Source organism: Protopterus annectens, chromosome 6.part0 (assembly GCF_019279795.1).
Source record: "Protopterus annectens isolate FY-2018-M chromosome 6.part0, PAN1.0, whole genome shotgun sequence".
Lineage (NCBI taxonomy): Eukaryota > Metazoa > Chordata > Ceratodontiformes > Protopteridae > Protopterus > Protopterus annectens.
Window position 1 is genome coordinate 279,700,165 of NC_056737.1, and position 26,446 is coordinate 279,726,610.

The 26,446-nt window shown below is 39.8% G+C and overlaps 1 protein-coding gene across 1 annotated transcript in view; it reads left to right on the forward strand.

Moving 5' to 3' along the window:
* Positions 1-26,446, forward strand: part of CEP128 (centrosomal protein 128) — a 2,208,485-nt gene that overhangs the window by 1,781,260 nt on the left and 400,779 nt on the right. The window contains exon 22 of the mRNA XM_044074035.1: positions 11,781-11,858. Within this exon, the coding sequence (XP_043929970.1) occupies positions 11,781-11,858 (78 nt within the window). The remainder of the gene's footprint in view (positions 1-11,780; positions 11,859-26,446) is intronic.

Genomic DNA, 26,446 nt, shown 5'->3' on the forward strand with positions numbered 1-26,446 from the left:
AATAAACATTAAAAGATACACTCAGCTCAGAGATAGAATCCTTGTTCCCGAAATGGCATAAGAAAACTTCTTAAGGACAGTGTAATGAAATGTGAATATAGCAGGCTGGATGTAGTTGTCAAATAAACACATTCCCTTCAAGACATGGTGAACTGAGAAAAGGTTTAAAGTGAATGTCATGAAATGCAGTATCTTCTTCTTCTTTGGAAAAACAACAAATTGATATCGCCTAGTGCATCAGTGACACCCCACTTTCTCATCAATCTGTGTAGATGGCTCCCTCTCCTTTGATCACCATGCAGCAACCATGGTCAGTAAGTCCTATGAATCACAATTCATCACCAAGAGCATCTCTTCCAAAATGAAGGAAGTTATTGTTCCCCTGTACTCTGTCCTAATTAGGCCAATTTTTAATATAATGTACCCTTTGTCATGCATCTCACTAGACGTATCAAATAACTCAGAAAAAAAAAACAACGCAGAGGTTCCTAACAAAAAAGAAATTCAAAATCTCGGGTCTCAAAAATCTTGGCTATCAAGAAAGGTCATTGTCATATAGGCCAACTCTTGTGTCCTTACTTTTTTATGCCCTCACGGATCCCATTATCCTAGACTTTCTTTCTCTTGACATGTCAAAAAGTACAGCCATCACTAGAACATGAGATTTGAATCTGCATCAGTGAATAAATTAAACTGAAGAGAGAGGTTCATCACCCAGTGGCCTTCCCTTGCTCTGGAATAGACTCCCATTACATATTCAGCAGTGTGATTCCCTTTCTGCTTTCAAACATAGCTTAGACCAGTGGTGCTGAAACTTTGCAAGCTGGAGGACCCCTTTTATAAAGGAAATATTTTAGCAGACTCCTATATTTTGGGTTGTGTTTTTAGACAATTAATAATATAAGTAAAGCAACATTTGAATTTTAAAAATTAGTTTTATTTTTAGAGGATTACAAATTATAGATTCCAGCTTCTAAAACTGTCAGATGAGCTAAATATGCACTTGAGTTATTTTCTCGAATGAATAGTGCATTAAGGCACTTCCAGATGTTAAGTGTCATAGGTTGTCTTAAATATTTCTGTGACTATTACTAAGTTATGTTAAAAACACAACTCTGATCACCTGGGCCATAGTGAAAGCTATACCAACAGTTCTGGCTATTTTGAAAGTAAATTTCAACAGGACAATAAAAGTAAGAAACATCAAATTGCTAGCATATCTCTTCTGAACTTAATCCTAAAATCACGTGTTTAAGCTTAGTTATGAATTAAAAACCTAACTAACCAACCACCAACCTTTCGGCTGTTTTCAAATCATAGGCCCCTTGGACACATTTTTAGGACCATGCAAAATTTCTTTGCTTCACCTCCCTGATTGCATTAAATTATATCCTTAGTATAATACAGCGGTACTTGTTAGAGCACATTTTAAATATATGAACCAATAATAACAAAATTGCCCAATTCAGAACATTTAAACCATAAAAGACCACTCAAACTTCAGTCATTACAGTCCACCAATGTCAGTCAATATGCACAATCTTTGCAGAAGTAAAAGTCATCTGAATAATTTCACATTAGACAGATCTGTAACTAATGAGAAAGTTGCTGCTAACAAGCAACTTTATATTTCAGTGTTTCATTTACAAATTCAGTGCCTGCTGCCCTTAAAGAATAAATTGCCTATGTTACATTAAAAAAATGGTAAGATGGTAATGCAATAGGTCAGGGAATGGATGGCAAACTTAAATGGGTTCATAGTTACTAGGCATCTCATCCAAAGGGGGACATGCTTAGGACTACAGCACCTCACCCCCCCTTAAAATACAATGCAGTATTAGCAATCCATCTACATGCTGTGGTAGTATAACCCACAGCCATTTTGCATCAGAACACAAGTATGCCACCTGCTGTGCTACTAACACTGCTTTAAAATTCATTACCACAATAGTGATACCATTTACTAAACAAAACAGTTGTACATTGTAAAGAGACTTAGCATGAGCTGCAGTAAACTTTTCTTCCTTGAAACTCACAATTCCTTGAAAATGCATTTGAAACTAAATTCCTTGAAAAATGTACCTGAAACTCAGTTAATTGAAAATGCAGCTTGGTAGTTGGGTGGGATTCAGGCTCTTGTTTCCTATAGGTAAAGTACAGGGTTTGAGCCTATGCAAATTACTAACCACCTGCTAACCCTAACTAGAACATTTCACTCTCTCACACCCACACACCTCAACCTCTTATTGCAAGAAATCTGAACAAAGTCTAAAACAAGTAGGGACAGATTATAATTATTGCTCTCATGAACTTAGAAAATTGCTAGAATAACAGGATTTGTGTTAGTATGCATTTGTCTAAGGATATGAAATCTAAAAGTCAAGTGTCTGTCATTTAGCAACTTCAGTTATTTATTTTTTTTTGAGGAACAGACAAAAATATGGGACAAAAGTCTGGACATTATGCAAAAACCCGGAAAGTTAACAAGTATCACCATACCTCAAAACCTCTTATGGCAAGAAATCTGGACAAAGCCTATCATAGTTGGGGGGGGGGGGGGACGACAAAGGCCCAAATCTAGAGATACATTTTTAATATTGCTCTTATAAACTTAGAAAGTTGCTAGAATAACAGGATGTGTGTTAGAATCCATTTTCTGAAGGATATGAATTCTGAAACTCAAATCCATGTCATTATATAGTTTTAGTAACTTTAATCATCCCAGTTATTTCTCATAAAAAGACAATTTTTATGAGGAACAGACCAAAAATATAAGACAAAAATCTGGACATTCTGTGAAAATCTGTACAGTTGAGAGGTATGATACACACGTACAACCCCCACATCCCTCTTACACCCCCCACACCTTTCAACCGCTTAGACTTGGACTAGAGCAATAAATCTGGACAAAGCCATAAAAAATAAGGGGACAAAGGCCCAAAAATAGGGACACCTTTTAAATATTGCTCTTACAAACTTAGAAAGCTGATAGAACAACAAGTTTTTTATTAGTATGAATTTTCTGAACTTAGGATATGAAGTCTAAAGCTCAAATGTGTGCCATTATTATCTGACTTCAATCCCCAGTGATTTCCTGGGGATTTGCCAGAAAAACACAATTATATGCGCAACAGATCAAAAATAGGAGGTGAAACTCTGGACAGTTGTACCACTTTGGCAGGATTTATTTAAGCCTTGCTTAAGATAAAAAAAATACCTTTAGACTCTTTGAACACTGTCTTCTGTACTCATTCCTAAATTGCTGGAACAAGATATTCAGGATCAGCTCTGCAGTACCGGGTTTTCTATGCTAAGGAGAGGCGACCAGCCTAAATCCACCACTTTAATTTAGAGTCTGTAAGTGTCTCTTGTCTTACCCAAATAAAATGTACAGGGAACAGAACAGTTCATTTAAATTTCCCTCTAAGTTCCAACTGCCAGGCAAAAAACATGAAAAGACAGGGCAAGCAACTAGCTGCTCAGCCTCAGCAGCTAATGGGGAAGTTATTAGTTCTTCCATTTTTCTAACTCAGAAATTAAGCTGCTCAGCCGCAAACACAGAAGTGTCTTTCTTTTCTTATCTTTTTTTTTTTTTTTTTTTTTACACTGAGGGTGAGCTGCATAGCCATAGTGGAATATTAGTTTTTTTTTTTTTTTAACTGCGGCAAGGTCAGTGGTTGTGAGGATGTGAAATCCATGTGGATGCAATGAGACATGGACCCCTAGAAATTATCATAGGACACCCAGGGGTCTGCGGACCACAGTTTTGGTATTACTGGCTTAAACTATTGATTGATACCCTGAAATACACTATGGAACTTAAAGGCTATGCCCTCCTTGAAAAGACTGGCAGACCCTGAGAGTGGTTATTATTAAGGCACCAGTGACCTCTGGTTTAATAGCCTTGTATTTCCTATGAGAAAACATGCACATCCTCTGATTCAGAGAGTCCATTTTTGAAAGCATTAGGAAATAAAAATGTTAGTGTTACTTAAGATGGTATTTTTCATTTTTTATGTCACATTTTTTACCAAAAGAGTTCAGTTTTGGATTGCAGGATTTCCCAAAACATTTGACAGTGCTAGCCAACCTTGTCTTCACCAGATGAAACAGAATGCTACATGAGGTTGTTGATGTCTTTACGTATGTCTTCAAGGTCTTAACAATGTCAGGTGATGATACATTTATTCCAGTTCTTCTATCAGGTGTGGTTGTCTTGGTTATTTATTTAAAGTGGATCTGCTCAAAAGTCATCTTTATTTGCATGGCAAATATACCTGTTAACAATTTAGCGCAAGAAATCTGGAAAAAGCATAAAATAATGGGGGGGACAAAGGCCCAGAAATGGGAGCAGATTTTAATTATTGCTTTTATAAACTTGGAAAGTTGGTAGAATAGCAGGATTTGTGTTATCAGGCATTTTCTGAAGAATACAAAGTCTGAAAATCAAATGTATGTCATTATTTAGTGTCTTCAATCCTATTTTTTTTGCCAGAAAGAAACGCAAATTTTATGTGGAACAGGCCAAAAATATGAAGCACAAATCTGGATATTCTGCAAAAATCTGGACAGTTGAGAAGTATGATGCCCTACAGTTGCCTAAAATTAAATTATTTAGATTAGCAAATCTCTTTATCTGTTGCACATTTGCTACAAGTGATCCGATATTGGATAGCAGAATATCTGTTCTGTATATGGGGTGGACAATTCAGTAGTTTTACAAGCATCTATTGTATACTTTTGGCACATCAACCCGGCAGAAGTTCTGATCCTATTGTTTCTGTGCAATTTAATGTGATTTCTTCCTTTGCTCTTTTTTTCTCAAACCAATGCGTTCTGACAAAATGTAGGCATTTTCATCAGAGTGGACCAACTTTTTTTGTAAAATGTCTCTGATGTAAGTACTTCTTGGCACCATCGATTATAATGGAGCATGCTCTCTCAGATTAATTTAACTTGCCCTTGCTTGACAGAAGCTGCACTTCAGGCGTCAGCCAAACATCTATGCAAACTGCTGCTGACATAACCATGTGCATGAACTTATGACTGATTTTTTTTTCCCTAATCTCATGTCAGTCTGGAGGATCAAACCTATTAATTAAAATCTGAAGAGCTGTATATCATTGACATACGGATGTCAAAAGCAAGGAGTTGTTAACATGTGTCTTCATATTTAATGAGGTTTCTACTATTGCAGCATGCAGCTTATTGACAGTAATGTGAAAAAAAAATGAATCACACTTCTGTCAAAAGAGGGAAGTGATCGTTATCTTAAATCTGATGCAGGAATCAGTATAATCTTTGTGAATGAGTCAGCAGTCATGAAGGCACCTCTTCCACGTGTCTGTATTCTTACAGTGCACATTCCACTGCATATCATTGCTGGAAAGCTTTTCAGAATAGCCTGTAAATAAGTCTGCGTTCGTACAGGTGAAAGAAATTTCCGTAGCTGTACTTTTTACTTGTGCGTAGGGGTTTTGTGCATAAATATTTTTATTAATGTACAGACATGGAGGGGAAACTGTTTAGATGGTTTATCTTGCTTGTACTGGAACTAGAGGGCTTTGATCCTGTCTTTTATGTTTTATCTTTATTCATGTGCTTGAAGTTTTATATGCTGCAGAAATATATATATATATATATATATATATATATATATATATATATATATATATATATATATATAAATACATAAACACACACACACACACCACACCCATATAAACATTAACTCTTAATAACGCATATATAGTAAAACAGGAAATTGGTATTAAATATTTCCCTAAGCCCTAGTAAACAGGTGTAAAAGAGGCCCCAGTGTCACAGTGCTGAATCCAGAGAAACTACTGAATTTTTCCTAGTAGGTAAAATCATATTTACCTGATCTGTGTAAATGCATCCTAGGATCCACCAGCAATCTTTTCCTGGCTAAGCAGTGCAGACCTGCGGGACATAATGGCACCAGCAGCTGTTTTACCTGAGCGAGACTGATGTTTTGTGGTCACTGTGTAACTTGTAAGATTTTATATGAGGACCTCACTAAGTTGACAACCAGTACTAGTCCTACAGAGCAAGACTGATATAATCAGACAAGGATTGCCAGCCAAAACCTTGAGCATAAAGTTCTGAATGCATTATAAGGCAACAAAGAAATCTCAAGGATGCAACATGTAGCTTGCCATGTATCTTGCCAATGGAATATCCAACTGGTATAAAAACCAAACGATTTGTAAAAACAGCAGTTTCTTTATTGATGTGAACAATGGTAAGCGCTTTCACGTCTAAGAGACGCTTCTTCAGACCAAGAGGTCTGAAGAAGCGTCTCTTAGACGTGAAAGCGCTTACCATTGTTCACATCAATAAAGAAACTGCTGTTTTTACAAATCGTTTGGTTTTTATACCAGTTGGATATTCCATTGGCAAGATACATGGCAAGCTACATGTTGCATCCTTGAGATTTCTTTGTTGCTTGATCTGCTTTTTATTTTCAAGGTGCTTTACTCGAGAGGATCATTCACAACGCCATTTGTTTGATCTGAATGCATTATAGATGAAAATAGGTAACTGCCCTGAGGTCCAAGATGTAAGGATCATTACAATAGCGAAGCTGTGAAGTGATCACTGGATTTCTAACTTTTGACAGTTCACTCAGTGGGATAGGATCATTAATATGTAGATGTTATAGAAATTCTAGCAAGCTTTGGCTGCAGCCATCACATGGTCCTTGACTATCTGCATTTTCACAGGGAGCACTCCCCCCAATGCTTTTCTCTGTGACATAAATTCCAACCTGACCCCCCCCCCCAAAAAAAATAAAAATAACTGATAGGGACAGCTGTATATGAATGATCAGATTGTCACATGCATGTTCATGGCCAGACTGAATTTTAGTCACCTACAATTCAACCAGCTAAGCTCAATAAAGTAAATATTACAAATAATAAAGATGACACGCTTTCAAACTCAGAGTTGTGCTACTTACTTTATGTCTTAAAATGTAAATAAAATGCTCATCTGATTTATAAGGCAACCATTACTTAATTTATTTAGTTGTCTATTAGATAATAAAGCCTTGATGTAGTCCTCGAGTATCTTTGGAGTCCACCTTTTGAACATTTATATTCCTGTGATTTATGTTTCATGATAGACATGATTTCTAATGACTGTCTTTTTCAGCAAAATTATGTCAGACTTTCTTGTCCTGTAATCTGAGGGACCGCATACTGTCTGCCACAAATTGTTAGGGCAAATTTATCATTTCTGCTGAAGTGCTCAAGTTAGCTTCTGAGTTATGTCTGATGCAGACTCTCCATGTTTGTGTTTATTTCCAGGAAGAGTCTGATCCAAAGAATGCTTACCATAGCAGGCTAGGACAGTTTAACATATGTGGAACTGATGGGTATATCCTTCCACCTTCAGTAACTTTTCATCTCGTTTGTTCTGAATATGAAAGAAAAAGTAGTGTTTAAAAAAAGAGGAGTTCCTAGACAGGAAGCTGCAGTAGACATTGCCACCTAATGATCAACAGATCTCTTCACAGTTCTGTCAGGGGTTGTCTTGCAGAGGGACTGCAGATCTTTTCACAGTTCTGTCAGGGGTTGTCTTGCAGAGGGACTACAGCTTCTTTAGAGGCCATCTGGGACAGGATACTAATACTGCTACTTCTTGGAATAAAGTTGCAGATTTGGCAGAGTAAAGGCAGCGCCTTTAGAGCTAGAAATAGGTTTAACAGGCCTGCTTTATGATGACTAATTCTGTTAAGAATCTTTGTCATGGCATTGACATCATTCTAGGATCCCATTGTGGAAGCGTCATTCCAGTGGCATCACCTGCTGACTGAGACTGCCTTGAAGAAGACCCATCATCATCATCTTCATTATTATTATTATTTGGCATTTGTTGGCCGGGTTCGTTCAACTGAGTTGTTGCCCTTTTTCAGGGAAAGCGCGGGGAGAAAAGCTCCATAGTTAACACATATGCAATAAAAGTACAATATTTAAAAAGTTAGTTTGTAGTTACAATTTCTAATATTGAGGAACCGGGGTTTTTATAAAGCTATGCAGTCATTATCAAGGTTGTAGCTACATAGCATCATTAAAACGCATGTCAGAATAGCATATTAACCTCTAGATATTTTGTTAAATAAATAGACATAAACATGTTTGAGTAGAAAGTTATAGTAGGTAGTCAAAGCTACTTAAAAGTCAGTTTCAGCAGGTAAGGTTGTTGAATGATGAGGAGGGAAGGGGGGGGGAGTTAGGTATGCACCTTTGAGACACTGATTCTTCAAAAGTGAGTCAGCTTGTGTCCTATATGCTGTCGTAATCCTAGTGTTGGGATGTTGTTTTTTCCAGTCCTGTGGTATCCTGGTCTACTCAGTGAACAGCTTGAGAAAAACAGAAACAACAGCAAAGGGAAACCGTAGAGGAGAAAGCAAATTTTTATTATTTTTAAAGTATCTTTCTGTTGATGTCTTCATCCAAAGAGAGGAAATGACCTCCTGAAATAGACTGCTTTGAAGAAGACAACCTTCACCACATTTTAGCCTTCCAAATCCAGAATGTGGAACACTACCTATCAGAATGTGGAACAGATGGGCAGAATTTGGAAAGCTTGCCAACAGCTTCAGCTAAGAAACTGCAAGGATGGTTAAAATGTGTGTTACATGAAGTAATATGATTCAGTATTGTTTGCCATGGATATCATTTAGAATATTTTTTTTCAAATAACTTTTTTGAATTATCACTTGTGACATAGGGAAATTTACATTCACATAAAAGTAATCAGATTATGTTAACATCGCAAGCATTATACTTCACACATATTGCTATATATCATGTAACCTAAGCAATATTACATAAACTATTCAATTCTTGCCTTTTTTTAAACAGGAAATATCTTTATTAAACCATCACTTACTACATAGGGAATCATACATTTATATAAATGAAAACAAACCACACCGTTAAAACATTCTTAACACAAAATCTGTGACAGATCTTAATGTGAAACTTTGAGGAACGTGGAGTTTTTAAGACTCAAAATAAGGAGTAGTTCCCATAAGGCGGTACATTTGAGAGGTTTGCAATGCACTCCCTATAATGGTAAGGTTTTTGGGTGTATTGCTTGCAAATGAGGCATTCAGAGTTAAGGAGTGATGGTGTCTTTACTGTGGGCCCAAAGCACTTCAGTATATACAAATTTCTTCTTAAATGAGTCCTTATTTCTCCAGATTCCTTTGTGTTTCTTTTCAGATGTTCTTTAAAGCATAGGGCTGCTTAATTTATGTGTTCAAACATTATAAACAGTCCATTTAGTGAATCTGCCAGTGTCTCCTACACTGGCAATTAGTGAAATGAAACTGTAACTACTGCAGTACATACATGTTGAGTGAATACATTCTGTAGTTATAGATGAAGACCTGCATCTGGTTAACATTTAGTCCAGTCCCCTGGCATTTGACAGAGAAAATGTATTAAGCTAAAGGTGGCTATTTAAGCTAGTCATCTTACTTGGTTCCACAGAGGTTTTTCCACAGTGTGAAAGAAGGAGCATATGGGGAAGTTAGTAAAATGTATATTAAACAGATGAAAATAAACCTAGTTTTTCTGTCTGCTGTCAGCTCTATGGAATTTCATTGAAGTGGACTCGAGAGTACCCCATTACCTGTGGGATAGTCTGAGACAGAAGGGCAGAATCTTTGCCAGGCAGCTGTCTTTTGAATAAAGGTTGCTTTAGATATAATGCCATATATCACAATGTAGGATGGCAGAAGGGGTGCAGATCCACTAATGAAGTGTTAAGATACAGTGCAGCTATTGTACGCATGTGCGGAATGCTGCTATGGTGTACTAGATTTGTGTAATGTCTGGCATTATTTTGTTGCATATTATACTTGTTATAAATGGTTTACTGTCAGAATCTCGAAACCCACAATCTTGAAACTCATAATCCATAAACCATAATATTGAAAGACTAAAATGCTAAAGACAAATCGAACTTTTGCATCCCCCCCCCCCCCGCATGATTCATGTTAGTACTCATTCCTGTGCCCATACTCCTGCAGGATCCATATTCGCACTCCTTTCTGGGTTCATACAAGTAGAAGGATTCAGTACTTAAGAGTTTTAGACATCATGGTCTTCACTTTCTTTATTGTATGTTTCACGTGCTGGTAGGATATAATGATTCTGCTGTCAGCCTGTCAGACATGCTGGTAAGACCTACCGGAGCTGTTATATACATATGCTGATTGGGGTAATGTGTATAATGCTGGTTGCACCTGCTGTGAATGTGTGGCATATTGGTAGGACATGGACAACTTGTGAATAATGTGTTTCTTGCTGGTGTCCTTTCATGGTCATGTTTAGGAGGAGGACTATATAAATGGAAAAGGACAGAAATGCTGACGTGTGATCATGGGAGGGGCAGTGATTGCCTCTCTGTTATCTTCATGCATGATGGAGTACCTGAGAATATAGCTTCAAATGTCTTCATAATTAAAAAGAACAAATGCTTGCACCAGGACATGTTTAAACATTTAAAAAATACTTTTAATGCATTTTGAGTGTCATGAGAAAACTTCCTTTGTTAAGTGCAAGTTATACTAATAAACATTAAGTTCTGTAGCAAAGCATCTGACTTGTTGCCTGATGTGTCTGTTTGTTTGTCTTTTTTTTTTTTTTTGAATAATTCATGAATCCTTCAGACATTTTCAGACCAGCTGGGAATTTTGGGTAAAACTGAGTGAAATCATATTCCTTTCCGATAACAATGTCATCACTTGGATATTATACTTGTTATATGCAGAAATTAGATTGTGTTTCCATTTTCAGCTATTAATTTCATTGTTATGCCATAGACAAATAAATGTCATTCTAATTAACATGTAACATTTATTGTACAGTAGCTTATTCCCCAATTATATCAGTAATGCAACAGGTTATTAAAGTTAGGATTTTTCTTTTGCTTTCTTCTTCCATATGAAATTTTTTTAAGATTACTGCAAAAATAATAATTTATCAGTATTGGTATACTCCTACAGTTCAGCAGTCGGGTAACATCATACAGCTGTGAAAGTAAATGTGAATGGTTAATGTTTCAGAACTTGTTGTTACTGTGCATGCGTTCATTGTGTGTGTGTGTGTGTGTGTGTGTGTGTGTGTATTTGTGTTGAGAGAGGTGCTTATACATGTTTTCTTAATGTGGTGGCCACTACATAAAGACTCCCCTAGTCTCTAAAATATCAAGCAGGAGAATATCTGGTAGTAGCTTTTTAATGACAAAAAATTGTTTTGCTGTTGTGCGTTAAAAATCAAGCCCAGTGGATCTTACGTTAGGAAACTGTATTACATTTTATTTTTTTATTTATAAATCATGTGCAGTTAATTTCAATATATGCATACAGTATTTATGTACATGTGCTGTCTTTTCATGACTATTTCATTATTAATGTATCCATTTATAGCTATATTGTTTATTTTTATGTAATGTCGTAAAAACTTATTTTACGTTGAATTTTTATCAAGTTTTGCACATTTTTGAAATGTAAATTAATGTATGTTAACATTGTAGCAACATTCTTTAAAATACAGATTTGTAATAAGAATAATAATAGTGAAGCATTTGTTGTGTTTTAATTACAGCAGTTTTAGTTACAGCAGTAATATATATATATATATATATATATATATATATATATATATATATATTTTTTTTTTTATATATATATATATATATATATATATATATATATATATACCTATCTATTTTTATTCTAGAGTACCAGAGTGGCCTTGGATCACTTAGAATCTGTTCCTGAGAAATTGAGCCTGTTAGAAGATTTTCGTGATCTTGAGGTAAGGCAGCGTCAGTGTTTGATGTTTCAGTGCAGGTTATGAAATAAGCCTAAGGATTATGGAAGAATCAATGCAAAGCTTGTGTCTTGTCCTCTGTAATCTGAATTTAAATCGACTGTTATCTAATTCCTTTTCAAAAGCTAGAGTATTTTCTGTCCTAATGTGTAATGTCATTTATAAGTGGCCTAGCCTGTGTTGAAAAATTCTGATTTAACTTGACTTGCTGTTGTACAGTTCAGTGAAATAAAGATTGTTCAGAGTAGCAAGGTTGTGATGTCATACAAGGGCCAGTAGTCCTTGCCACAGAAGCATTTTTTACATCATAATCAGAACTCCCATTGTAAAATCCCACAGTTAGGTTCCACATCAGGTAACTCCTGTGTACACCTACCAGCTTACCGCACCCAATGGTGCTGGTAAGCAGGAATAACCATAAAATATCAACACAAGGGTGCATCTCTTTGTTGGTCCTAACCTCGATCTCGGACAGATTAGGATTTTAACATTGGGAAATAATCCCATTTTTGATACTTAGGTGCACTGCCTATTAATACAGGTCTCAGTAGGCCAAAACCAAGTAAATGCTGAAGAGCTAAGCAAATAATCTACCATTGCTTACAGAAACAAAGAAATAAAAAAGGTAAGTTTGAGGCTTCCCATTCTTTTCAAATAATCTGGTTTTATTTGTATTAGATAAGTGCTTTTAGATGATGACTTTATCATATGTAACAATGGAGAATTTTAACTATTTAAATGTGTACAATTTGTAACACAACCTTAAGAGTGTAAGCTGTTTCAAAGTAGCCCAAATGAGGCTGTAGGGCTGGAACTGCTTGGGTACCAGTTGCAATAGTAAAATAAAGGAGGATAAAAGCAGATTCATTAGAATAAGCCACTTGCCTAGGGAGATTCAGGGTAAACACCTTAATTTACCACCACATAGTTGTTACCAGAAATTTCTGTATTTTGATTCTGTAGCTTTATCATGTTTGTTTTTGGAGCTTTTGGACTCACCCTGGCCCAGTAGACCTCCAGGTAAACAAATGCAAATAAATGAAATAATAAATAAATATTCTGTTGCTGTTATTTACAGATACCAAGCTTTCTGGTTCTGTTTAATATTTCTTCCCAGCATATGTGTGTGTGTGTGTGTGTGTGTGTGTGTGTGTGTGTGTGTGTGTGTGTGTGTGTGTGTGTGTATGTGTATGTATATGTATATGTGTATATATATATATATATATATATATATATATATATATATATATATATATATATATTGATATGGGCCCCCTTCAGACTATCGAAATTGCAAAACATTGAACCTCTGATCATCGAGGACCAGAAGATTGAAGTCCTGCAATATAGAACTCAAAAAAAAAAAAAAAAAATGTGAAAACTTCTTATTTCACGTTTTTGCAAGGGGCAAGCCCCCCTGCTACTTAAATATACCAACACCGAGATTGCACTGCACTGAAGAGAATGGTACCGTACAGGACGGAATAGGAAATTTACCATTGTCTTCAGTAGTGTGATCTCGGAGTTGGTACATTTAAGTAGCAGGGGGTGTGAGGTTGCAGGGAGGCTTGCCCCCCTGCAAAAACTTACAAGAAGACTTTTTATCTTTTTTTAATTTGTTCTACTTTAATGTTCGATGTTGTAGAACATCGATCATCTCATCCTTGATGATATGTGGTTCGATGTTCTGCAGCTTTGATCATTTGAAGTAGATATATATATATATATATATATATATATATATATATATATATATATATATATATATATATTTGTCAGACATTCTTTTGTATAACTTTTTGTATTTTTTGACTATCTTAAACTTTGTAATTTTCCACAGGGCTGTACGTATTGGTCTTAGTTGAGTGCTCTAAATAAATCTTCTGTCTTTGATTTGTTTATAATATAATTTGGGATTTATTTATTTCACATTCTAGTTTTCCAAGAGCATACCAGTCCATTAATTTATACCTTTTATTACAGAACCTCTCCCATGCTGATCTGATGAAATTTCTGTAGAACTCCATACTCAGTCCCACATTTCTAATATAGTTATTAATGCATGCATAGTAATTTTTGTAATAGTTATTTTTTTTACTGCTATTGGTCCTGTTTATATGACTTACATAAAACAAATCCAATTGTGATTTGAATTAAACAGCACATTACAAACCCTAACTACTGGAAGAACTTTTTTGGAATGAACAGTATGTTCAAATACGTATGTCCTTCTATTCTAATGTTGAAGTATTCTTTACATGGGGATCATCCGTCATGGGCAACCCGATGTTCGTCCAGTGTACAAGAGCTTTTAAGTACAACTAGTAAGTGAGATGTTGAACGAATAACATAGGAGTACGTCTGCCATAAAAGCAACATCTGTATGTACAATCCGCAGAACTGCTCTGCTGCAGTCCGAACACCATCTTTGACTGTTGGATCTGTTCGGCCTCTTCATTTGCTACTGGTCCATTTTTTAGATTAGTGCCCCACTGGGTTTTTTCTTTTTTCTCTTTCTACTGCTTTCTGTTGGAAGGGTTTCATGTTATCCAGGAAAGGCAAGTGCCAATGTGGAAGACAGATGTCACACAAGGATAGCCATGACATTTGTCTTTTTTGTTTGGGGCGTACTCATGACCATACATCTTCCTCTGTTTGCCAGGCCTTCTTCCCTAAGACCCTATGTAGCCGTCTTTCATCCCTTAAGATTTATTTAGACAACTAGCGACTGAAGCAGTTAGCTAGTTACTTTATGGAGGATGCATTTGGGACTTCAGTTGAGCCTGGGTTGAAGAGGAATGCCAAGAAGCCAGGGCCTGAATCTTCAGCTGTACCTTCTACCTCTGACGTCTCCCTCGAGGTCGATGAAGACCTGCAGGTCCATCTGGAGGTTGGCTTGGGTTCTTCGAAGGGTACTGCATCAGATGCCATCTGTCCTCAGAGGCCATGCAGACATCCACATTGGACGGTCAAGGGGAACCAATGCTCATTATTTCAGAAGGCCCTAGGGATATCCTTCAGATACTAGTCAGGGAGGATATTCCAACTAATATTATTGAGTGCAGGCCTACATCGGGTATCTCCACTTTCTATCAGGCTGATGTCAGGTTTAAAAGGAAACATAAAACCAAGCACATTTCTGTACCAAAGGATCCACAATCAGATTAGGAAACTTTTTCTCAAGGCTTGGTTAATGTACTCATAGCGCTTAAGACTCCTTCAGCTGATCCTGTTTCTTAATTTCTTCCCCACTCAAGAAAGTTAGGGTGCTGGAATCATCTGAGGATGAGGGTTCTTCTGAGGATGAATCTTTGGCCTATTCCACTCATATTCCATCCACCCCTTGAGTATACTTCCCATGAGGAAGAATCAGTGGCGTGAATTCACCAGTGGAAGAGATCACATTTGGGGAAACCTTAGCTAAAATGAGGGAATTCTTTAACTGGGACTGCTCTCAGGTTTCTTATGTGCAGAAAAGATATGATGATCTTTTACAGATGGATTCTCCTTCCCCTTCTGCTGTACCTCCAGTCTTACCAACCTTTTTGGATGCTTTTTCTTCAGCATTTAAGGCACCAGACCCTCAGGCCCCTGCTCTAAATGCTTGATTGGTTTTATAAAGTGCCAGAAGACTGTACATTTCTTTATAGATGCCCTTCAGCAGATCCTGCAGTGGTTTCCATTGCTTCTGATAAAACTTCCAGACTGTTGCCATCCACCAAGCGTCTCCCTTCTGGCAAGGAGAGCAAGACTTTGGAAAGAATAGGGGAAAAAAAGTTAATACTTTGGCCACCTTAGCTTTTTGTGTTATAAATTACCAAACCCATACGACCAGCTATGCTTTGCCTCTTCTTTCTCAAGCCTCTCAAGCAGTTTCCCACCTCCCAGACTCTGATGTTAAAACTCAGCTGATGTCTCTTTTAGGAGATTCTTCTCAGGTGGCTCGCCACTCTATTAAATGCAGCTATGATGCAGCAGAAACATATCTTTGTTTCACCTGTTCCCAAATTTCATAGGAATTATCGCTCAAAGACTTCCTTTGTTAGAAAACAAACTTGCCTTCCCACTTCCAAAAGCAAAAAAAAAGAGGTAGGAGAGCTCCTCAGTCTAAGCCTGTCAGGCACTTCATGCCCAGAAGCAGCCCTTTTCAGAAAAGCCCGGTAGTCAGTCTGTGACTACTGCACTCATCTTAGTCTTCCTCTTTCTGTATGTCTTTCCCTGTCTCTTACAGTTTTGGAAGCTATTACTCAAGACACATGGGTTCTTTCCATTATCAAACAGGGGTACTTCATGTTCTGGAAAACTCTTCCTCCTTTCATGGGCATTCAACAACTACCTCAAGACCAACTGCATCTATTCCCACAAGTGCTTCAGGAATTGCTAAATCAAGGGACAATTTAAAAAGTTCCTGTGTCCCTCAGGGGAAGGAGGTTTTACTCCAGGATGTTTCTCATGCCCAGGAAAGATGGCCCATGGAGACCCATTTTGGATCTTTCTCACTTCAATACTTTTCTGAAAATGCCTACTTTCCACATGCTGTCCTTGCAAACCTTGTTTTCTCTTATTCTTCCTCAGGCTTGCATGGCCTCTGTGGCCATCAAGAATGCTTATCTTCACATTGCCGTACATTCCCCTTACAGGAAATTTTTACATTTCTCTATTACCTCCTTGCACTTTCGGTTCTCAGCTTTCGCCTTTGGCCTTTCCACTGCCCCAAAGGTATTTATAAAATGCCTCGCTCCAGTCATTGCTTGCTACAGACTTCAGGGCATCCAGGTTTTCCCCTACCTGGATGATCTTCTATTTTTAGCTCCTTGTCCAGAGACCCTGGAACAAAGTCTACAGTCCACTATTTATCTTCTGCAGAGATTGGGGTTCACAAAAAAAGTCCTTTCTTTCCCCCTCACAGGACCACAACTCCCTGAGGTGCAGGTTAAAGACAGATATAATGCTTTCATCTCTGCCGCCTCTTAAAGTTCAGTGTTTCATTTCCTACTTCCAGAGTCTTCTTCCTCTTCCTTCTCTTACAGCCAGGGAGTTTCTCAGGCTCCTGGATTTCATGGAATCCATCATTCCCATGCTACCCTTTGCCAAAGGTCACATGAGGAAGTTTCAGGGATACCTGAAATCAATTTGGATGCAGCGTACAAATCAGTGGAGTTTGTGGTTCCTCTTCTTCCTTGTCTCAAAAAGGAACTCTCTTGGTGGATTCTGCAGATTTCCCTGAACCCAGGCCTTCCTTTGGGTCCTCCTTTTCCCACTCAGGATTTGTTTACAGATGCCTCTGACCTAGAATGGGGAGTGACCGTTGCTTCCATGAAGGTACAGAGCCTTTGGTCTCCTTCTCAAAAGGAAGGCCATATCAACATCAAAGAGCTAAGAGTCTCATTTTAGCTCTTCAAGCTTTCCATCCTCTTTTCCGTCCAGGACCTCTAAAACTATTTACAAACAACACCACAGTTCTTTGGTATGTAAACAAACAGGGAGGGACAAAGTCGTACCTTCTGTGCAGGTTAGCTGTCACGGCTTGGACACTGGCAGTCCAGTACCAGGTGACTCTTCAGGCAGTTTATATCTCCTCTGGTCAGAATTCTGTGGCAGACAATCTGAGCAAGTCCATGACTCAATCCCACGAATGGATGCTTCACAAGAATGTGTTTCTGGATATTGTTCACTGGTAGGATTCTCCTCAAGTAGATTTGCCTCCCCTCTGAACAGACAACTTCTTTGTGCCAGTCACAGATCCTCTGGTTTGGAAGGTGGGTGGGAGGGAGATGTTTCTTTATACATTTCCCCCTTTCCTGTCATTCAGAAAGTTCTGTTCAAGATTCAGCAGGACAAACCAAAATTCTTACTGGTGACTCCCCTTTAGACAAGAAAGCATTGGTTCCCTCTTTTTCTGCATTTAGTCAATGGCAGTCATCACAAGTTACCTTACAGGGTGGATCTTCTCGCACAGGACAAAGGATCTTTTATCCATCCAAATCTGTAAACTCTGTATCTGACTCTGTGGGTGATAGGCTTCTGATTCCTTTCAGAGGACTTGCTTAGGGTACTGCAGGAGGCCAGAAAAACCAGTACTCGAAAATCATACTTATCTAAATGGAAGAGTTTTTCTATCTGGTGTCATTCTCACAACCTGGATCCACTGTCTGTGGATGTTCAGTTGGTTCTTTCATACTTGTATGAGTTGCTCAATGATGGTTTGGCTTTCTCCTCAGTGAAGGTGCATTTGTCAGACATTCTTCCTGTCTGCCTTTGCCTCCCCCTTTGGCTTCTAGGTTAGAGGTTAAACTTCTTCTCAAACGTGTCCTTCACATTAGATCTCCCAGGAAACCTGTTCCTTCCCCTTGGGATTTGAACTTTGTTTTAGAGAAGTTGACTGTGCTTCCATTTGAGATTGCAGCTACAGCTTCCTTGCAACACAAAATTTGGAAAACTGTTCTGTTACTAGCTTTGACTACTGCCAGAAGGATATTTGAGCTTCAAGCCTTAATGGCTTCCCCACCTTTTCTTATTTTCCATAAGGACAGGATCTCTTTGCATACTAAACTTCCTTTATGTGCAAGGTTGTGAATTAATTGTCTCTTAAACAATTTATTCATTTGCCCTCCTTTTTTCCTTCTCCACAATCCTCTAGTGAGAGGATTTTACATACCTTGAATGTACATAGACAACTCAAATTTTATTTGGATAAAACTAAGGATATCAGGAAATCTGATCAGCTTTTTATTTGTTTTCATCACAGGGCTCTGGGATTGCCTGTTTTCAAGCAGACTATTTCCTCTTGGATTTTGAAGGCTATTTATTTTTGTTTTCCATAGGGAGAGTCTCCCTTTTTGTGTAAAGGCTCATCCTACTAGGACTGTGGCTTCTTCAGGTGCTTTCTTTAAGGGTCTAGATACTAATTCCATTTTAGAAGCAACTGCTTGGACTTCTGTACATACCTTCACCAAGCATTACAAATTGCATGGCATCTCCAGATCTGGAGCTGGTTTAGCTAGAGCCATTCTTCATGGTTTTCTAGAGAGCTCTTGTCCGTCCTCCTCACAAGTTTCATCTTAAGCTTTAGTACTTTCCCTCATGTAAAGAATTCTGCAAAATTAGAAGAGAAGGACATAGAATAGTTGTGTAAAATCTTACCATAACCATAGATGTCCTTCTTTTCTATGTTACAGTATTCTGTCCCTCCCTCCTTCCCCCTGTTGCTTGCTTTTGTTCTGGATGTCTGATAACCTTCTTGTTTTCTTAGGCTGGCATTCCTCCTGGGGAATTCAGTTCTGAGGATTGTACATGCAGATGTTGCTTTTATGGCCAACGTACTCCTAAACCATTCACGCATTATCTCATGTACTAGCAGTACTTAAAAGCTCTGGTATACTGGCTGGACATTGTGTCACCCATGGCAGAGGATCCCCTTGTGAAGAATACTGCAAAATAGAAGTGAAGGACATTTATAGTTATGGTAAGATTTTACACAACTACTGTTTCTTCCTTTTACTGGGCTAGTAACAGTTTGTTCTGGATTGTATTAATTTTTAGTACTTTTAAATGAAATTCAGAATTACCATTTAGAATTAGAGAAACTGAGGTCCATCAAAGAAAGTGAATTGTGTAAAATAAAATTCACACAGGATTAAGTTATTCTTACCGGGGTGAATTGTCAAACCAACCATCTCTGTTTCTAAAATTAACTAACTACAATATTTTAAAGACTCTCACAGCATACAGAGACACACCACCACCAACTAAGTGGTTACTTCTGATCTTGTGAAAAAATGGCGTACCTGATGTATTCCATATGAATATTATTCAGGGGAATACTATGTTTTGTTTCTCTGCTATACCATTTTTATCCACAAACAGTACACCATTTATGTCTAGACATGTTTCTTTTTAGCACTTTATTCTTTCACAGGTAAATCCTCAAACTGTTCTGGGCAAACCCTAATAAAGTCACTAGCTGTAGACCAAAGTGCAATAAGGAATTCACATCATCTGTTAGACTGCTGTAAAGATCAGTATTTGTTTTATTACTGAAATGATAACCATCACTAACAAATGAACATGCCTTGTGTACAACATTTCCCAAAATAGTGAGACAAATCTTTTCTGCATGCAACTTACTTCTAAACTAGGAATTATAAGTTCTGTGTTAAATGTATAGAGCTGATGTTGTTAATCTTCATTCATTCCTTACTGATAGACTTTGGTTCCATCCTTGGAACCAAATCAGCCGTTATAACAAGCTCCCGCCAGCCAAAAACTCTTGAGCTAAGCTTTTACCCATAGTGCCACTGTCTACATTACCTCAAATCTCGTTTGCCGCGTACTGAATCCAGATGTGTCAGGCCAGTTCTCAGCTAAGTTATTTAACATTTTTTGAAAATTGTCTCTCGTTAAACGTTCCTTTTTGTTATTTCCATATACCTAGTTAGCCTATTGTTAGTCGCATACTTTTGCTCATCTGTGTGAGTGTCCCTCTCTTTCTTTCCTCCTTTTTACCAAGGTTGGTAGTCTTTGTACCATTGCTGTTACAGGCCTTCCCTTACCTCTGAGGTAATTCCCAATACGATTGTTGGTATTCCTTTTTCTCCTTTTCCCTATACTGTATATATAAAAAAAAATCCTTTCTTCTTTGTTGTTGAGAGTGTGTTTTTTTGCATTTGATCATTTTATATTTTGTGGCTAAACTGTATATGTTTTGTGCCAATATGTCTGAGAAAAAGGATACAACTGGTTTTAAGTGCTGTGATCAGTGCGGCAGGAAAATGTCTAATGTGGACAGCCATACCTCCTGTGTCTACTGTCCCGGGGTGCCAAACCTATCTGAAACCCCCTTGTGAGATTTGTAAGGCATTTAGCTCTCGCATGTTGGCAGAACGTAAGAATAAACTTGTGCTTAAATGTCTCCTTAAATCTCCTTTTGCAGATGCTATCTCTGAGGCAGAGGGCTCGTCTCCAAAGAAAGAACATAAAAAGAGGAGTAAATCTTTACCCTCTTCTCCTCACACCAGTGAATCCAAATCGACAGAACCGAAAGCAAAAATCTCTAAATTGACACCAACATCCTCAGTACCAGTGCCTCAATCCCCCTCCATGGTGCCGTCTTTGGTTCAGCAGCCAACTACAGTGCCGACCTCAGCACCTATTCCTCAGACTCCGACTATGACACCGATTGTGATAACAATACCGACTTCCCTTTCTGCACCAAAAATAGTCATTCCAATACCAGTCACTTCCCCCCTACCTATACATCATGCTGGTCCTTCAACCTCAGTACTGAAAGGTGAAATAACCCCTTGGACCTGATGTTCCCCTTCAGTGGATCCATTTTTTGGCCAACAATGGACTATCCTGACTTCCCATCGGGGATATCCACCTGCTCCTGCAGGAGCCTTTCAGAATTAGATATAGTGAGGCTTGTAGATCAGCTCCTGGTGGCCAGAGGATTCCCAACACCTTCCAAGTCCACCCTCCCACCCATAGCCGAGGGCTTTTCTCCATGGACTCCTACATACTTTCCTCCTTCGACCTCCCTGAAGGTATCAGAGCCTTCAACACTGACACCAACTCCAATTCCAGCTTCTTCGGCTCCATTAGTAAAACTTGTCATGGCTCCAGAGTCTACCCTTTAGCCATCAACTCACCCGGAGTCAGGTCATCCTCAGGATTGAGACTGGTCTGTTGGCACTGTGATCCCGAGTGCAGCATCTGCTTTTTCCATGGTGCCGTCTACTACAGTTCCGGTTGCTTTGATGGAACCAGGTCCTCTCGTGGCTGCTTCCCTAGGAGTGGGTTTGTCGGAGCAGGGTGTGACCCCGGTCCCGAGGTTGTCTTTCTCGGTTCTGGGCTCCCATCCCTCTTCGGACAGACCTGCTTTCCAGGTGATGGAGAGGGAACTTGCCTCTGCAGGCTCCCAGCTGGTCCCTTTGGTGCCAGAGACCCATATATACCTGTCCTCTGAGCTGCAGTTGAGACAGCCCACTACTCAAGGACGTTGGGCACAGGAAGCTCAAGACATCCTTCCACAAGGTACCCACTCTGCAGAGTCCTCCCCAGATGTCCCTGCCAAGGAGATACCTCACAAGAGATCATGCAAGAGGAACCACGTGGATTCCCCTGAAGAGTCCCTCACTGAAGATACAAACTGCGATGATGGGGAAGGGTCCCACGGTCACTCCCTGAGGATGTCTCCTTTGCAGACATATTGGACATCCTGAAGCAACGGGTGGACTGGAAGTCAACCACCTCTTCCTCAGAGGAGTTTGTATTATTGCAGGCTTTCTGTGCCTGGCCCTCTACTTCCTGGGTGACCCCACCTGCAGATGACCTGGTTCAGCTTATCGTGCAGCGCATCTGGAAGAGTCCTTATACCATTGCATCTATCTCCCAGAGACCAGACAAATTTATTTCTCCTCCAGAGTACAGCCCACACTGGTCCAAGGGCCTACCAGTAGATGCTATGGTTGTGGTAGCGGCCACTTAGAAAGAGCTCGTCAAGGAGAGCTCTACTGTCCACCCCCCTAACAGGGAGTCTCGGGTGATAGACAGACTAGGGAAGTGGCTGTACTCTTCAGTGAACTTCACCGTTCGGTCCCTGAACTATCTGGCACACTTTACTTGGCTTCTGATAGACCTAATCTCAGAACTCTCAGAAACCCTTGCAGGAGCAGTTTCTGATGGGGTATGTGATAAAGTTGCCTCACAGCTTGCTGTCCTGGAATCTATCTCTAACTCCTCCATGCAGTTGATTTCTCATTCTGCCGAAGGGGCGGCTAGAGCACGGGTGCAGGCGTTGTCATGAGATGTCATGCCTGGATGCGCTTATATGATTTGCAGATCCCTTTAAGTCTTCCTTTCTCAATGCCCCCGTAGTGGCCTCTTCTTTTTGGCCCTAAAGTAAAAGACACTTTAGCCAAGTGTGAAGAGGATGGTAAGACCTTGTCTACTGTAGGCATACGTTATTCCACCCCCCAACGACCCTATTCTAGGAATCAGAGGAGTGGAAAGATGTGGTACAAGAAATCCCAGGGTCCTTTCCGCGACACGTGATGAGTTTTCCCCCTGGGGCAGAGGGGGGAACTCAACTGGAAGATGCCCCTTCAGAGGCGGGAGGGAGTCCACATAATCAGGGATCCAGAGATTCCTTCTCTGGACAGCCCTGTCAGCGCTCCTGAAGAGAGGCCCGATTGCTTACCTCTGGAAGCAGTCAGGGGACAATTTTCTCTGCACCACCTTGCCTGGCAAACGATAACCACAGATCTTTGGATGCAGACAATAATTGCCAGAGGTTACCACATCCCTTTCAACCTTTACCCAAGACCGCTAAAGCATATTCCCAACATTCCATCCAGTCAAAGGGAAGTAGCAGCTCAAGAAATCCAAAAGCTGCTTCAAAAAGGGCCATTCAAACAGTCTCACCAAACCACATAGGATCCGGATTCTATTTGAGGTTCTTTTTAGTGCCAAAAAAGATGGGACTGGAGGCCAATTCTGGACCTCAGCATCCTAAACAAATTTGTCAAACAAAAGAAATTCTGGATGGTCACAGTTCAGTCTATACTTCCTTTTCTGGAGAAAGACGATTGGATGTGGTCAGAAGATCTTCAGGATGCGTACTGCCACATAAAAATGGACAAACTCTCTAGAAGATTCCTTCACTACTGACTGGGAGCCAATCACTACCAATTCTGAGTGCTGCCCTTTGGTCTCTCTACGGCCCCCAGAGTGTTCACCAAATGCATGGCAGTGGTAACAGCTCACTTGTGACTGCAAGGATTCCGGGTGTTTCCATATTTAGACGATTGGCTCCTCACCACCCCAACCAAGCATCTACTGGTTTCAGCCTTTCATTACACTCTACAACTAATGGAACACTTAGTGATAACAGTAAACAAAGACAAATGCAATTTGGCTCCTCAGAGACTGGAGTTCATAGGAACAAGTTACTATACTCAATCTTGCTTAGTCTCCCTCCCACACCACAGGCTCGAAAGACTCAGATCTCAACTCCGGATGATACTCTGTCAGGACAAGGCTGCAGCTCTGGCAATCCTTCAACTACTAGGGTCAATGGCAGCATCAGTAACAATAGATGTTCTTCATGTTTCACTGTTGCAGTCATCACCTGTGATTATCCCTGCTGTGGCAGCCCTCAGCCGGCCCAAATACCAGAGTCAATGTTTTTCTGCATTAGCTGCTGTCATTTTCTGCCTGATGTCAGATCGTCAGTGTTATAAAGGAAGGCAGCCGACGCCATTACATCAGTCTTTCTTGCCATGGAGCCCGTCGCAGAAGCAGTTTGTAAGTGTGCCGGTTGGTCGCTACCAAAGTTTGAATTACAGCTGAAAATGTCTAAAGCTAAGTACCCCATTGGGGATCCTTTTTTCTTGCACTAACTGATGTCTGAAAAAGGTAACAATTGTCTCACCTGTGGAAGGCAAATACCACACCGAGACTTCATTCATACTGCGTCACTTGTTTAGGCCCAGTCCACGACATTCCCCATTGCCGGTTCTGTGCCCTCTTTAACGCGAGAACCATTCGTCGTAGAGCTCTTATTGTAGCTAGGTATTTTCATCTTCTGGCTTTTTTTTCTGAAATGGCGTGCATCAGCCAACAATCTGTAGACATTCTGAAAAAATGTAAGGATAATGATAAAGACAGACCACACAAGGCTAAGCCTTCTGACGACTCTACCGTTAAGTAGGTCGTCAGTTCTCTGGAATTCAGTGAGGCGCCTTTGCAGCCCCTGATGCCCAGTTCGATACCTTTGCAGGCCTCTACTGAGAACCTTTTGGAGTCCGGTATACTGCAGAAATCGTCTTCGTCTTCCGAGCCTTTGGTTGTCTTTGCCTTGGTTGGGTCCAGAGCCGCAACGCAAGCACCGGCTTCCGCGGAGGTTTTTCACACTACCGAATCTTGACAAAAACTACGTCTTCTCCTCTGACTACTGTTTCTCTCAGACCAATGGATACTCTTAGGCCTAGAGACAAGGCCACTCCTAGGAAAACTACCTCTAGCCACCATTTTACTATTGTTCCACCACCCCAAGCTCAAATGCTTAAAATGGTGGCGGATCTTAGCACACTTATCAGGGGTAGTCAGGCTACACCTTCTGAAAGGAAAAGAGACCTTTCTCCTGAAATACTGACAGAACAGGATTCTGAGGAGTCTGATTATTCAGATTTTGAAGAGGAACAACAACCTCTGACTGCTTATGAGGATTCAGAAGCAGAGGAATCCATTCCTTCTGCCTCCCCACCAGAAGATATTTCCCTTAGGGAAACCCTTCACACCCACTGGGAATCCCAGGACTTCCCTCATTCTAAGAAAAGACTAAGAGAGTTTCTAGACCTGCCCCAGCAGAGACCCTTGGCCATTCCTCCAATCTTAGAGGTGGTTGATGATGTCTTCCATGAATCCAGCTTAACTCCTGATGCCTTCCCACCTCCTCCCATAAAACTTGACAGGTATTACAGAGTACCAGATTCTCACAAATACCTGTACAGAAATCCTGCTGCAGACACGGAGGTCATTACACAGGGACCTATTCCCTCTGACAAGGACTCCAGAGCACTGGACACATGGGGTAAAAAAGTATACACCTCTGCAACCTTAGCTATCAGAGCACTCAACTGCCAGTTCCACATGTTAAAATATCAACAACACACTTTGGAACTACTAAAACAAAAGATTTCAACCTTTCCTGACTACGCCAATTCAAAAGAGTTAGCAGATTTACTGCACTCTACTTGTCAAGTGGCTAAACACTCATTACACTGTGGATATGATGCCCTAGAAGCCTCAAGCAGGGCAGCAGTGTCAGGATCTGTCATAGGAGACATGCATGGTTGAAGGAACAACTTCTCCCTGATCATGTCAAATCTAAATTACTTGATGCACCCTTGGATAAGGATCTCTTGTTTGGAGTAAAATCAGAAGATGTGCTTAAAAAGATGGAAGACAAAGCAAAATCTATGCAAACAGTAAAAGATTTCCATCAGGTACAACCTCCTAAGTTCAGCAGGAATTTTCCCTCAAAACACTGGTCCTTTCCTGCACCTAGCAGACAGGGGCAAGGTAAGCCCTACAGGGACAGACCACCCAGACTCCTGTCCCAGGGACAGCAGAGAACCAAACAGTGGATCTCTACCACTCCAAAGGCAGGGAGTTCTAAGCCATCCCTCTATGGCAAAAACTCTCAATGACTCCCTCTCCCCCCTCTGCCCTCTTTTCACTCACCAAAAACTAGGAGGAAGGCTCTCCCTCTGCAAAGAAAATTGGCTTTCTTCAACAAGGGACTAGTGGGTCTAAAAGATTATTTTTCAGGATAAAAATTCACTTTAACGAACTCCCAGTTTTGTGGCTAAACTGTATATGTTTTGTGCCAATATGTCTGAGAAAAAGGATACAACTGGTTTTAAGTGCTGTGATCAGTGCGACAGGAAAATGTCTCATGTGGACAGCCATACCTCCTGTGTCTACTGTCCCGGGGTGCCAAACCTATCTGAAACCCCCTTGTGAGATTTGTAAGGCATTTAGCTCTCGCACGTTGGCAGAACGTAAGA